This window comes from Phaenicophaeus curvirostris, chromosome 16, assembly GCF_032191515.1.
Source record: "Phaenicophaeus curvirostris isolate KB17595 chromosome 16, BPBGC_Pcur_1.0, whole genome shotgun sequence".
In the NCBI taxonomy this organism is placed as follows: Eukaryota; Metazoa; Chordata; class Aves; order Cuculiformes; family Cuculidae; genus Phaenicophaeus; species Phaenicophaeus curvirostris.
This window is the reverse complement of record NC_091407.1, coordinates 16,369,945-16,384,543: the sequence shown is the minus strand read 5'-3', so window position 1 is coordinate 16,384,543 and position 14,599 is coordinate 16,369,945. Positions and strand designations below refer to the sequence as shown.

General features: G+C 46.3%; 1 protein-coding gene across 3 annotated transcripts in view; it reads left to right on the top strand.

Annotated features, from left to right (window-relative positions):
• Positions 1–778: 778 nt before the first annotated feature.
• GLYR1 (glyoxylate reductase 1 homolog) overlaps positions 779–14,599 on the top strand; it is a 28,047-nt gene continuing 14,226 nt past the window's right edge. For 2 of the 3 annotated variants that reach the window (XM_069870161.1, XM_069870162.1), the window contains exons 1-5: positions 779–902; positions 3,792–3,828; positions 5,061–5,140; positions 12,696–12,834; positions 13,420–13,662. In XM_069870161.1, the coding sequence (XP_069726262.1) occupies positions 865–902; positions 3,792–3,828; positions 5,061–5,140; positions 12,696–12,834; positions 13,420–13,662 (537 nt within the window). In that variant the 5' untranslated portion in view covers positions 779–864. The remainder of the gene's footprint in view (positions 903–3,791; positions 3,829–5,060; positions 5,141–12,695; positions 12,835–13,419; positions 13,663–14,599) is intronic. The other variant, XM_069870163.1, reaches the window with a different exon arrangement.

Below are 14,599 nucleotides of genomic sequence, written 5' to 3'. Positions count from 1 at the left end.
AGGGAGGACCTAGAGGAAGGGAAGGGGAAAGGGGAAGAGGAAGCGGGAAGGAGAAAAGGAAGAAGAGGGAGGAGGAGGAGTGGGGTGAGGAGGGGGAGGGTGATGGGAAGAGGAGAGGGTAGGAGAGGGGAAGGGGAGGAGGGGAAGGACAGGGAGAAAGCAGGAGGAGGGGGATCAGGAGGGGAAGAGTGAGGGGGGTAAGGGAGAGGAGGAGAGGAAGAGGAAAGGGAAGGCCTAGAGGAAGGTTTTGCACTGGTGAGACAGCACCTCGAATCCTGTGTTCAGTACTGGGCCCCTCACCACAAGAAGGATGTTGAGGCTCTGGAGTGAGTCCAGAGAAAAGCAACAAAGCTGGTGAAGGGGCTGGAGAACAGGCCTTATGAGGAACGGCTGAGAGAGCTGGGGGTGTTTAGCCTGGAGAAGAGGAGGCTGAGGGGAGACCTCATTGCTCTCTCCAACTACCTGAAAGGAGGTTGTGGAGAGGAGGGAGCTGGGCTCTTCTCCCAAGTGACAGGGGACAGGACGAGAGGGAATGGCCTCAAGCTTCCTTGGAGGTGTTTAAGGGACGGGTGGACGAGGCGCTGAGGGACATGGTTTAGTGATTGATGGGAATGGTTGGACTCGATGATCCAGCGGGTCTTCTCCAACCCGCTGATCCGGTGACTGTGAGGGGAAGGGCAGCCGGAAGCGGGAAGGCGCGTGCCCGGCCCCGCCCGCTTGGCCCCGCCCCGCCCCACGTGACCCTCCCTTCGGGCCCCGCCCCCGGGCTGTGCCGGCGGCAGCACCCACGTGACGCGCGTGGCCAATGGGCGCGGCCGGCCCACTCCCGGCACCCCCCGCGCGCGGCGGGGCTCGGTCCGTAAGATGGCGACCGTCAGCCTGCGGCTCGGGGATCTGGTGTGGTGAGTGAGCGCGGGGGGAGCCGCGGGGGCCGAGGGGGGAGCGGGGAGCGGGGGGGACTCGGGGGCATTTGAGGAATGGGGGGACTCGGGGGCTTTCGGGGAACGGGGGTGCGGGGAGGGCGCGACCGGGATGTGGGGGAATGAGGGGGCCGAGAAGGACGCGAGGGGGATTTGAGGGGTCTGGGGAGACGAGGGCGGATTTCATAGAATCATAGAATCACCAGGTTGGAAAAGACCCATCGAGTCCAACCATTGCCATCAATCACTAAACCATGTCCCTCAGCACCTCATCCACCCGTCCCTTAAACCCCTCCAGGGAAGGTGACTCAACCCCCTCCCTGGGCAGCCTCTGCCAGTGCCCAACGACCTTTCCGTGAAATATTTTTCCTGATGTCCAGCCTGAACCTCCCCTGGTGGAGCTTGAGGCCATTCCCTCTCGTCCTGTCCCCTGTCACTTGGGAGAAGAGCCCAGCTCCTTCCTCTCCACAACCTCCATCAAATTCACGCTTTCACCCACCTTCGTATTGTTCACAAACTTGCTGGAGGATGGAGGGGCGAGGGGGGTGTGGAGGACAGAGGGGAGTTAAGGGGGGACGTGGGGAGTGAGGGGGATGAGAGGTGCGGAGAGGGATTTGAGGGATGGGGGCACACAGGGAAACTAGGAGGGGTTGGAGGAATGGAAAGGATGAGGGGGGTGGGGATCAACGATGGGGTGAAGGAGAGGGATGAGGGGGGTGCAGGGGGATTTTGGCTACGAGGGATGTGAAGGAGTTACGATAAGGTGGAACAGGGCGGGAGACGGGGTAGCAATAGAACAGGGGTGGGGAATGAGGGGAATACAGGGAACCAGAGGGGTGTGAGGGGGATTTTGGGAATGGGGGGATGTGGGGAAACAAGGAGGGATTTGGGAAACGGGGGATGCAAGGGGGTATTAGGGAGGATGTGGGAGGCAAAGGGGAAACGAGTAGGGGTGCAGGGCAATGAGGGGATGCGAGGTAATGAGTGGGTTTTGGTAGGGGACGAGGGGGATGTGAGGGAACAAGGGGGGATGTGGGGCAGCAAGGGGGAGTGAGGGGGCTGCGTGGGGTGAGGGAGAATGAAGAGGGGTGCAGGGGAACAAGGGGGCTGGAGGAGGATGTGGGGAACGGGGGGAGCAAAGGGGATGCAGGGAACAGAGGGGAATGGGGGGGATGCAGGGAATGGCGGGGGGGAGTGAGGGGGATGTGGGGAGACAGTGAGGCTGGCAGGGCACTCCCTGTTTTGGCAGCGGGCAAGGGGGTGAGGGGACGGACCTGGTGTGAGGTGGAGTGGTTCGGAGGAGTGATCAGTGTGGGCCTGGCTGAAGGATCTGCTCCCAGGGGAGGTGGGAAGGGGATGTGAGCTGGCAGGCAGCAGGGAAGCAGCGAGGCCCACTCCTTGCACCGCTTTGATGGAACAGCCTGGCACGGCAGCGGCCGTTCCTCCCTGCAGAAGCCCTTTCCCCTCATCAATCCGGTTTTACGCTTCCCAGTGTGCTGTGATTCTGTATTTCCTGGCCGGGAGAGCTGAGGGGATTGCATGGAGCCCTGTAAGCACGGATTTTTAAGTGCGTAGGCTCTACTTGACAGGCCGGGGTGTCCTGCGAGGGCTTGTGAGAAATGGCTAATCCCCAACACGCAAGTGCAGGCGTTTGTATTTATGTCCCGGATAAAAAGAAATGCATGCTCCAGGCTGTGACAGCTGCAGCTTCTCTTCTGAAAAACTGGCAGTGCTGTGAAGTTGCCTAATTTAAGGCAAAGTAAGTAAGGATTGGTTCGTTTTAGCAAATTGAGTTTTTTCAAATGAGTATTTGGGAACACAGTGCTTTTGGGTTTTGAATGCAGATTATCCTGCTTTAGTTTTGAACACGGCGACCTCGACAGGTATTGTTCGCAGAGCCATTGCAGAGGAGCTGTAAGGATAAGATGAACTTGTGAAAAGCTTTGATGAATGTCTCGTTTGGTACAAGAATGGAAGTATCAAATACGAAACAGTCGTGGTTGCAGCTCTTGGCAGCATTCCTGCCTGGCTGTCGCCCCAGGGTTGTCCGTGCAGCATTGCTGCTTCAGGAGGGGCAGCGCTGCCGCTTGTTGAGGATTTGTGGTTCAGGAGCTGGCGAGCTCCACAGGTTCTTTGCTGGCCTTTTGCAATACAGTGACTAATGAGGTTTTGTGAGTGTGCTGCAGCCCCAGTAAGTGAGAGGAGTAAGGCAGCCATGCAGAGGCAAAACTGAATGTCTCTTCCTTCTCTGTGAAGAAATCTTTTATGCAGTTTTCGTAACAAAAACATTTGCAAGTGTAGGAAAAAAACTTCTCTGCCTTTCTTATGGCTCCTTTATGTCTTTAGCACACCTTAGCGTGGCAGTGAACACCCGAAGAAAGCAATAATGGAATGCCTGTTCTAGGGATCCTGCTGTTACTGCTTCCCTGTGAGAACCTGTCAGAATCCCAGCTCTCTGCGCTGTTGGGCAGTGGGTGCTCTGCTCGCCCTGCTATTCTGTCTGAATGGGTGTGAGCTACCAACCTGGACTTTGGTTTGGTTGCCTGTATCAGTCCTCTCTTCGGTTCCTTGTGAAGGAATATCCGGTTTTGTAAGAGCAGTAAGCCCTATAGTGCTGGTTGCTGTGCTGCTCTGTTCTGTTCACTTAAATTGGGGTAGTGCAGCGAGTTCCTTCTCAGAGGTTTAGTTTAGGTGCAGGTATCTTAACACTCTTTCTCAGCTGCATGCCTCACCTTTCATGGTAGGTTTTTACTGTAAGTTATTACTCTCTTAGTAAGAAAAAAATGATGTAAGGCAACAAGGTAAGCATGGGCCAGTTTGATTTTTTTTTTCTCTCTGGTTCTAGTGCCTAACATTTTCTTTTTTATCTAGGGGCAAGCTGGGCCGGTACCCTCCATGGCCAGGAAAGGTGAGCCTTGTTTGTATTTTGATTTCGTTTTGTTAATGCTTTCTTAAATTTTATTTGTTTGTTTTTGCTTTTTCTTTCTGCACAGAGAAAGCTTTTCCTGAAAGCATTGCATTTAAAGGTTAAAACGTGGTTTGTTTTTTTTTTTTTGGTTGGTTTGTTTGGATTTTGTTTTTTTGTTTTTTTTTTTTTAAATACATACCCCACAAATCTAAGCTGTGAACCTCCTTAGGGCTTTATTTAGTCTAGGAGTTCAGCCTCTTGCTGGCAGCTGTTAGTTCAGATGGAATGAAAAGCAGCAGAGTGCAGTTCATCCAGCTCTGGAACTGACTGTGTTTCCCAGATTTAGTTATTTAATCCCTAGCGCTTTCTCCAAGACATATCTCTCTTCCCGTCATCAATTGGTTAAATGTAATGTGTTAAATAATAGAAATAAAGCTTCAGAAAATATTGTTTTAGAGCTTTGATTTTGAGTAATAATTCTGGGGGTAGAGAGTTGTTAAACTTTCTTCTCTGGTTTGGTTGTTTTTTTTCTGACGGAAGACCAGAAGGTGATGTTTTGGTTTTGGTTTTTGTTTTTTTTTTTTTTTTTAAGAAAAAGAAGGAACGACATGCCATTTTTATTATTTTTCCCTCTCTGAAAGTGCTTTGTTCATATTCTTGGTGTAGGTACGAGGACTAAGCATGCTGAGATAACAGCATGCAACTGGGAAAAGTGGTGTCAGCGTGGCTGACAACCATAAATGTTTGGTTTCACTCTGGTTATTAGGTGGAGTTGAGTCCAGACTCCCCTGCAGACTTTCAGGTGTCACTTGTGTGACTGAGTGACAGCTTTTCTCTTTACTGATATTTTAAACTTTGTAAGCAGTCTATTCTGGGAGTAAAACCAAAGCTTTAAATGTCAGTTTTAGAAGTTGGGTAAGTGGAACAAACTTCTACTCATGCCGTATGACTTTTTGAGTTTAAGAAAAGCGTTTGGGACAGGGAGAAGAAAACCTTGCTAAGAGCGTGGTGATGTATGGGGAGTTTTAGTACCTTTTTGCTCCACTGCAACGTACCCATGTTAAAGGAAATACATGGGGTATGTATTTACTTGAAAGACTTAAACCAGATCTAAATTCTCTTCTTGGTCTGATAAAGCATAAATCTCCAGTAGATGTAACGCACACCAGTAAAATTGCAGAGTGTGAATTTTCATGATATGCTTTTTAATTTTCACTTCTGATCACCTTCAGATTGTTAATCCTCCTAAAGATCTGAAGAAACCTCGTGGGAAAAAGTGCTTCTTTGTGAAGTTTTTTGGAACAGAAGATCAGTACGTACCTGCTTGTTTTCATCTGCTGAAAATACTGTGCCACGTAGCATGGATCGTTCACGAAAGAAATACTAACACGGCACAGTGCAGCTGCACAAAGGGTTGTCTTGGGTTTGCATGCAAAAAGATTGAACTGTTATTGCATGCTATGGCTGTTCTGGGTATGTGAAGACTTATGTACTTGATCAGGTTAGGATTTTAGCTGCCTCTGTGCTCTCATTAGCTTGACATTTTTAGGGGAGTGGGTGTGCTGAGACTAGGGTAGGTTTTAGCCTGTGGCCGTGTACAAGAGAGACTGCTGAGACTATTCATTGGGGTTTCTGCCAGAAAAATAAACCAGCTGTATACTCGCCATTTGTAAAAGCATTTATTTTCTGCTGCTTTGCATTAGGTCATGCAAATTAAAAATCCAGATAACCCTTTACTTTTTGGAGAAAAGGAAACAAGAACTGAGATGGTTTAATGGATGTTTCTTAAGGAAGTGATTTTCAACTGCTCAATTATTTTTGCTCAATACTGAAAAGTCATTTTCCGTTGAGGGCTTAGGTGAACATTGCATGCTAATAGGAATGTTTGTTGGATCGCTAATAAATAAGGCAGGTGAAAGTTGATTTGAAGGTAGAGGGTGTTTTTTGGTGGTGGCATTGTTGTTAAACATGGTTATCCAAGCTCATCAAGCTTGAAAAGTTGAGGAGATTGGCTATATCTGTCCCAGTTGTTCTTGATTCTTGTGCTTCATGTTACTTAATCAAATAAAGAAATGTGTTGCATTAAGACAGGTTTGGAAAAAGCGGTCATACGTCTGCAGCATTGTAGCTGAGATTAGCAGCATGATTTCAAATGAAGAGTTCAGAGCTGCAAAGTAATCAGGATTTATTACATGATTCTGGAGCTGTGGCTGGGGTAAATCCTGTTTTCTGGCACAGTAAGATGATGTAGTCATTGTTGTGTGTCCAACTCCCCTCCAGCTTGTGAAATTTAATTGTTTCCTGCTAGATAATTATGATGTAGAAATTTTCTCACTTTGACTGGCATGCCGTACTTGAAAATTCAATAGGTATAGATACTGTTCCCTTTGTTCTTTTAAAATAATATTAATAGACAGCAGAGAGAGAAGCTTGTGTCCCTGCTCTGTCCTGACTCAGAGCTTTAAAGAGCGTGAGTGTGCTCGTCTGAGCTGTGCTGTTCAGACCAGCATGCTGCTTGAGGAAATCCTTGCCTTGGAGCATAGTCAATGAACCAAACCAGGAAAAATGTAAATTTAATTAAAATGTGAGCATGAAGAGAGAATCTCTTCAGTTATTTTGTGCAAGTCAACTACTGTGTTTTGTGAATACATTTTTCTAGGTGTGTTTAAACAGTAAGTGAAAGTAGTGCAGCTGACAAAAATGTCACTGCTCTATATCATGAACAGCGTGACGGATAGGAGGAGCAAAGCTCCCTCCCTCACTGTAGTCTGCGCTGTGACGAGCACACTGACTCATTCTGACATCCTGGTGCACGTTGCTTCTGTTTCCTAGCACTTCACTCTCTCCGCCACTTAAAAGTTTGTAGGATAATGTTACTGTACTGCAGATCTGTTTTTACAGAGCTTCTCTTATTGCCTTACTCTGCTGAGGTTTAAGAGGTGGGATCTGGATATAATCTCCTTGCCCTCTGTCCTGTGTGTGCACGGTGATGGTGATGCTGGTTGTCCAGTAGAATCGCTCTCACAAACTTGTGAGGGTGGCTGCCAGCTGGTTTGGCGATGGGTGTGCAACCTCGGACTTCATCGTCTTATTTCTTGTGAGAGTTCCCAGGTAGCTGCTGTGGCCACAAATGCCCGATTCAGGCTAGTTGAAAATTGTTTCCTCCTGACTTACTTGACTCTAGTTTGCTGTAACTATTATGGAGGAAGTTGCTTGGAAGTAAGAACTGGGCAGGTAAATAAAAACAGGCTGAGTTTGGAGGTTGTTTTGGTGTGGCATAAGGATAGGTTTTGGTTATCTGTGAAATCCTGAATGGCTTAGGATACAGCACAGAGAAAACACGTTTTTCTTTCCCTGGAAGTTGAATACTGATCCTTACTGGCCCGGTGCGATGCTGCGGGGAGGTGACTAAGGACAGACAGCAACTGGAAGGCTGCAAGTAGGTTTGGCCAAAGGCATAAAAGTGAGAGCGTGCATGCGTTCTAACTGTGCTCTAAGACCTGGCGTTTGATGGTTTCTACTGAGGCTTGTGCTCCTGATGTTCATTGTGTTGGCGAAGTTATTTGCTTCTGTCATCTTCAAAGCAACAGGATTTCTGAAAGATAAGGATTCTCTACCTGTGGAAGAATAATTTTCTTACTTGCTTAAAACTGTGAAGTACACCAGTGCTTTACCATGGTGAAAGTCTTCTTGGGGTTCATAGCAGTAATCTAGCATCTGTGTCCTGTTCTAAGCGATTGCCTTGATTGTGATGCACATACTCGTATTATGTCTCTTGTCAGTTTGGGGAGCAAGTTAGTAAGGAGTTTTTCTAGTCTACCTAAGAGTTCTGAGTGTGTCTTCTCAGAGCAAATCACACTTCATCTCAAATCAAGAAGAGTTGATGTTGCCTGCCTGTAGACCTGGCAAACACAAAACAACAGCCAATTATGGGAGTATAAGCAACAGTTATAACTCAGTCTTTCTAAATACAAGTGGAACTTTGACCTCTCAGTTGTGTTGCTATCTATGCTTTTCAAATGGTTTTTAAGATCCCCTTTTACTTCCCAAGCTATGCTCTTGTCATAGGGAATTTTTATAGGTCATTCCAGTAGTTAAGTACTGTGATGTAAGAACTTGTACATTGCTATGTACGTGCATTTATTGCTTTTATTAGAACTAGTAGACTGACAGGCACATAGACTAGTTAGAATAGTTTGGGTTGGAAGGGACCTTAAAGATCATCTAGTTCCATAGCATACAATTCATTCTCGGTATGCTTCATCCAGTTCAAAGTGTTCTTATGTTTCATGGCCTGCTTGGGAATTGTCAAAACTAAACAAAAATCATTTGCTTTGAAGGCATCATGCAGCTACGTTACATAGAAACACCAGGGAAAGTCCTGCAGTCATCAGAGATGCTTGTACCAATGCACACGTTGCCCTCCCACCCCACCCCTGCCCCCTGTAGGAATTCTGTAATAGCCAGATGATCTGGGAAGTCATGGGTATTGAAGTTCTAATAGGAAGCTGGAGCAGTCCGGTCTTACGCATAGCACCTTTTTGGAGCATTGGTACAAAGCAAACAGCCTCACTCAATGTGGTGGGGTCAAGGGGCACTTCCTGACTTGATATATTAAGGAGAAATGGGAGGAAGCTCGCAATCCAAGATAAGTATAATAATCTACGGCCTTTCCATTGGCACAGTGATTTTAGCACAGCACTCGTGGCCTTCCCATCCTCTGTATCCCGTCGGGATGCAAACCCCTACCCTCCTCTTATGCTGCCGTTCTTCCTGGTTTTCACTGTGAGACAAATTTCTGGATGAAGTCTTTCTAAAATGTTCTTTCAGGTCTTGACATTAGGAAACACTTGCTTAAAGTTTGCCATGTGCTGGATGTGGCACTCTTTGGCCATGCGAGGAGCCAGAGTGGACAGGCCAGGCTGACAGAGTCATTTCACGCTGCCGATGTTTCTCAGGGAGGCAGATTATTCTGTGCCGAGCTCTGTGGTGCTGTGGCCAGGCTGCTGTACAGCAGAGCCGGCTGGAATGCTGTTTGACATCTCTGCAGGCAAAGTGCCACAGCTGAGAATCACTACAGTCAAAGCTCGCCCACCTCCTGCTGATCTCTCTGGATGTGCAAGTACTCGGCAAAATGTTTGTGTTGTACAAAGTGGAAAAATCTAGTTCTTCAAATTTCTTCCAGTGTTGTCCACTGCTTCTTTTCTTCTGCAAAGTATCTCTTGGTTTTAGCTGCGTGTATGTTTATTCTGATTTAATGTGGTCATTTTTGTATTTTTTTCTCCTAAGAAATGCACAAATCCGATTCCAAAGTTCAGCCATTTGAGTTGTTTTGCTGATGAAAAGTAGGGCATTCCCTTTCAACAGCAGGAAACCCATCCTGACTTCTCTGCTGTGTGCTCACACACACTGAGCGTGTAAATAACCCAGCTATTTTCTTTTGACTTTCCAAACTAGTTGTGTCAGCATTTAAAGCGCCATCCAAACTGCTGCAGTGTCGAACTTCGTGAGATTTTTCCTAGACTGGAGTTAGTAATAGAAATTTGGAGGTACGGTGCCACTGTGTTCCATTCCAAACTGTAAGGGTTGCAATAAGTGACTATTTGTGGCTATTTCCCCACTTCCATTTCTCCGATTTATGATTAGGTATTGATATATTTAGACTGGAAGAGAGGGGATAGAAAGTTGGGGCTTTTAAGGTTTCTTTGCCTGTGCTAAGCTTATCATGGATTTGAAGCTGGTATCTCAGGTTGCATCTCTTCTGTGCCAGTTTCCCACGCAGCTCCAGACTGCGCTCGTACTCACTGCTGCTTTACAAGCATTCTGAGTTTTGATTATTGTTTGTAAATATAACGTGGGTTTTACATGAGCACTGGTGTTATAAGAGTGATACTTGGGAGCAGTTGAGGAAGTGGATGGAGAACGAGCAGAGCAACCAGTTACTAATGAGTATCTTTCTTTACATCTGCTTACTTTTTGTTTAGCGCATTCTTTACAGGTGCCAGATGACTCTCATGCAGCAGGATGAGTACAACTGCACCTTAACCTTGACATCTTCAGTATACTAGTGTCACTGATGCTTTTCCAGGGCATTAGCTCATTGCTGAGTTGGGAGAGGAACAGTAGTTCCTTACCTCAATACTGGCCCTGCTTGGCTTCGAGGTTACTGCTTGGCAGAGAGATCTTGTGTATCAACATGGATGATTTTGTTTGTTGGAAAGGTCTTTCATTGTCAAGTGTTTGAAACATTGCATGCAAATGCTTTATGGCCACCTGGTATCAAAAGCCATGGCCAGATCTTACAGAAAGCTGTTCAGGTAGGTCACACACAAAGGATAAACTGGAAAGGAAAAGACCATTTTCTTTTTAGCAGTATTTTTTTTTTGATTTTTTTCCCCCTTAATTAATATTTAACCCATGAGGCAGCATTTAAGACTCTTTTTCACTTATTAGTTTGTCTCTGAGAGCTTTAGGTCTTTGTCCTGGGGGCGTACAAGTGCCAAGTTCTACCTTCAAAGCCTGGAGCCAGAGCTTTGTGCTTCAGACTTTCTCCATCCTAAAGGAAAAGTACTGAGAAAGGGAGCAATGAACGTGTGCACTAAGGAGGGGCAGGATGGATGGATACGGAAGAGTATGCCTTGATATAAGAAAAAAAACTCTATTTTTTTTATAACTTCAAATCTGGCAGCGATGATTAGCATGCTTTATTATAATAATAGAATCATGGAGTGGGTTGGGTTGGAAGGGACCTCAAAGCCCATCCAGTCCCACCCCCTGCCGTGGGCAGGGACACCTCCCACTGGATCAGGGGCTCCAAGCCCCATCCAGCCTGACCTTGAACGCTTCCAGGAATGGGACAGCCACAGCTTCTCTACCCAACCTGGGCCAGGGCCTCCCCACCCTCTCAGGGAAATGTTTCTTCCCAAGATCTCGTCTCAGTCTCTCTTCTTTCAGCTGAAAATTGTTCCCCCTCACCCAATCCCTGCCCTCCCTGATGCAGAGCCCCTCCCTAGCTTTCCTGTAGGCCTCCTAATGACATATTCCAAAGTTTTAATCCATTTATGTACATAATGGTAAGGCTTCTCATGAGTTGATGCTGTCCAGTACCAGATGCTTTGTCACTGGGTGTCGCACAGAACAGCTTTACAGCGTAAGAGAATTTTAAGAGCTGTTTCACTGTAGCGTTTGGGTGGCTGGGGGGGATCCTCTGAACCGCTGCTGGATGACAACTCTAGTCTGAAAGTAATGGCTTGAGTCATTCATTACATTATATTACAGTCATTACATTAAGTCAGTTATTATGATGTAAACTAAGCAGAAGGATTCAGCTTGGCATGCAAGAGAGCAACGGGTCCTATTTCCAGGCTGTGGTGGAATCCTGCTGTAGGCTGTACTCTCAGCAAGGAAGAGATGGGACATTTTTAGCAGTCAGTTCTAATAGGAGGCCTCATCTCCAAATGTGACCCAGAAAGTTTGTCTCCCTTAATCGAATTGATTCCTACAAACAATAGCTAATGCCCATGAAGAGGGAGCTCCAGCAAGTTTTAAAGTGTTTACTGGGCTTTCCTACTTTGTGAAGAGAGGGCATGCAAGATCCAGCAAAGCATTGTTTGGTTGCGTTTTCTGTTCTAGTTTAGTCGTTTGTTTTTTTTCCTCTTCATGTTCAGTTTAGCTGTATGACACAATGCTTATGGTGTCTGAAAAGGCAGCTCTTAAATCACATCACCTGTTTGTAGGAGGAGCCAGATGGTGTTGGAGAATGTTTAAAACCTGAAATCATGGGTTATCAATGCAGTACAGATGTTTTGGGGCCAGAGAAAATCAGTTTGACTGGTTTTCACTGTGTTGCGTTGCTGTGTGCTGAGAAGCAGTGCTGGCCACCCTGGCTCAGGAAGAGTTTTAGTGAAACTTAGGCAGGTCCATTTTCAGCAGGATGGAAACAGCTTTGTAACAGCGCGACTGGTAAGCCTGGACTTGAGTATGCGGAGAGGGGAAGGTAGTGTGATCTCTGTGAGAGCCGCAAGGAGTGTTTGGAGCACAGACATTCCCTTGAGCCATGATAGGAGAGCTCGTCAGCCTGAAGGGAAGAGGAGTTGTCCCACTGTTCTTGACCACTTAACCATTTGGTCAGGAAGTCCTGTTCAGCAGCAGTGGAAACAGGAAAGTGGTTTGAGTTGCCCCACAGGCCTGCAGTCAGGTTAGTACTACTGCAGTGATTTATCTTAAGATATCAACAGTGAAGAAAACGAGTTATTTTTCCTCAGAAGTTAAAATGTTTTTGAGCACAGTATCGAGGCGCATTGGAAACACATTCAGCAGTCAGCGGTGGTGTTTGTGCCCGCTGTATTTATGATCAGCTCTGTTGGGAGATATAGAATTTTGGGTTTTCTCTCCAGTTTTTGCAGGCACGGTATGTTCGAACGAGGGAGTGACGGCTTAGAATCGTTGTGTGGCCTCCACTTTCAGTATCCTCTTAAACAGATTCATACCATTGGCTGCCATGCGTGGAGGCGTGTGGCTGTGGGTGTTCCTCCTGGGGATGCAGGAGCAGTCACTGCCTTTGTTCTATGCGACTACCTGTGATCACATCCAAATCTGTCTTGCTGACTGAGAATATGAATAATGCTTAGAGCAGAGCACTGCTAGCGTGAGAGGATATAAAACTTGCGGGAGAAAGCAAGTAAAAGTGCTAGAAGAAAAATCTCAATGAATGCAGAAGCCGCAGCCCTTCAGATTGTAGAAAGCAAGTGAGTTTGGGCTGCTGTCAGAAGTTCCTCTGGAGAAACAAAGTGTGCCTATGTTTCTAAAAGTGAGATGCTCAAAGGTTGCTGTTTGGAGAATCTAACTAACTTTATTTCGGTTTCTAGTGCTTGGATCAAAGTGGAGCAGCTGAAGCCTTATCATGCTCACAAAGAGGAAATGATAAAGATTAACAAGGGTAAGCGCTTCCAGCAAGCTGTGGATGCGGTAGAGGAGTTTCTGAGAAAAACCAAAAGCAAGGACCAGGTGAGTGGGTTCTATTTTACTGTATGCATCAAAACAAGTCTTGGCATGAATGATGGTCAGATGTGTTTTATGTGAGAGGAGTTTGTTACGTCTGGCAAGCTGATGGGGTTATGTTTTCATTCCTTTAGTGGTATATTTTTTTTCTGTATTCTCTCTTCTTCTCTGTTCAGTCTTGTTTGGTGAGGAAAAAAGTGTTGTTAAACTGATGGAGAAACTGAGGAGGCTAATTGATCTGCTTATGGTGATTTGATAAATCAGTCTTGACTCTTGGGCTAGAATTTGATATCTACTAATCTTGTCTTGAGTATATTGGAAGTGCATATACTTGCATGCGCTCCCAGCAAGTCTTCAAGTGGCCCGTTTCATTACTTGCTTACTTAAACTGCTGTGTTTTTGCAGGAGAACTAACCCGGAACTTCCCTCACAGTCTTCAAAGGGCTAACAAATACCTAGTTTTCAAGTGACTGTGCTGTTGTTTTGCGTGATAGTAATCAGCACAGGGTCCTTCACATCCTTGGTTTTGCATGAAAATCATTCCAGCTCTTCTCTTCTTTCCTTACCATCTTCTATTCTGTAATCTCTCAGGCGTCTTCCCATAACTCCAACGAAGAGAAGAACCGGTGTAATTCCAGTGAAGAAAGAGGCAAGCAATCTGCTGGTGAAGAGAAACGTAAAGCCAGTTTGTCTGAAGGGAAGTTGAAGAAGGGCACAGGGGAAGGCAAAAAGAGGGTCTCTTCTGTATCGTCAGAGAGAGGATCAAAATCACCTTTGAAAAGAGCCCAGGATCAGAGCCCCCGAAAGCGGGGGCGCCCACCCAAGGACGAGAAGGTTTGTGTTGTGCATGTCTGCCAGTGCCCTGTGGACTTTGCAGATGGACTCTAGGGTTGACTGGCACCTTGGTTAACAGCAGGAAGAGTCAGTTCAGTGTCAGGTTTTTTAAGCTTGTCCACATTACTCCAGACCATTTGGCTGCTTAATATCTTTGGCAGAGATATTGTTGATTCTTCCTGTAACTCTTCCCAGTTAGTTATTTTGGGTGGCTCTATTTGTATCTTTGAGAGGGCTTTGAGAGCTGTATCATGAGACTCCACCTTTCATCTTGCCATCCCTCAAGTTCAGTTTCTGTGGGAAGGGTTAGTGAAGAGTGGTGGGTCTTCATCTGATTCCTGACTTCTCCCATCTCATCTGCTTTGTATGATTAAGTGAGTAGCAGTCGCTCAACTTCACCCTTGGTCCTTACAGAGGGTGGTGTATTCTTAAGGGCTAGGGCTTAAAGAAGAAACTCTTGTAGCCTGGGAAATCCACCAGAAGAATCATTCGTATTCATTTCAGCTTCTATGCTATAGGACGTATTTCCATCCTCCATTATAAAGGTCCAAACTTGGAGCATTATTATTTTATCTCCATTACTTCTCTGTTATTTCTGGATGTTGTGGCAGCAACGATAGCCACCAATACTTTGTCTGCCCTCATCTAGAGTTCCTTTCCTTGTGGAACTTGCTGTTGTGGTCTGGATCTTCCTTTTCCAAAAAGATACTTATTTCAGTGGATTATTACAACACAACTGCTCCTTCGGAGATGACACCTGAAGACTGCTGGGAGACTTCAGCTGATACACCATGTGGCAGCGAGCTTGCTCACCTGCGCTTTGAAGGGATCGCGTTGTGCTGTACTTCAGTCTTTGCTTTCAGTGCACTTCAGGATGGAAGCCTTTGATCTCCGAAACTGTGAATGGATTTGCCTTCGCTGGCTGAACAGCTCATGT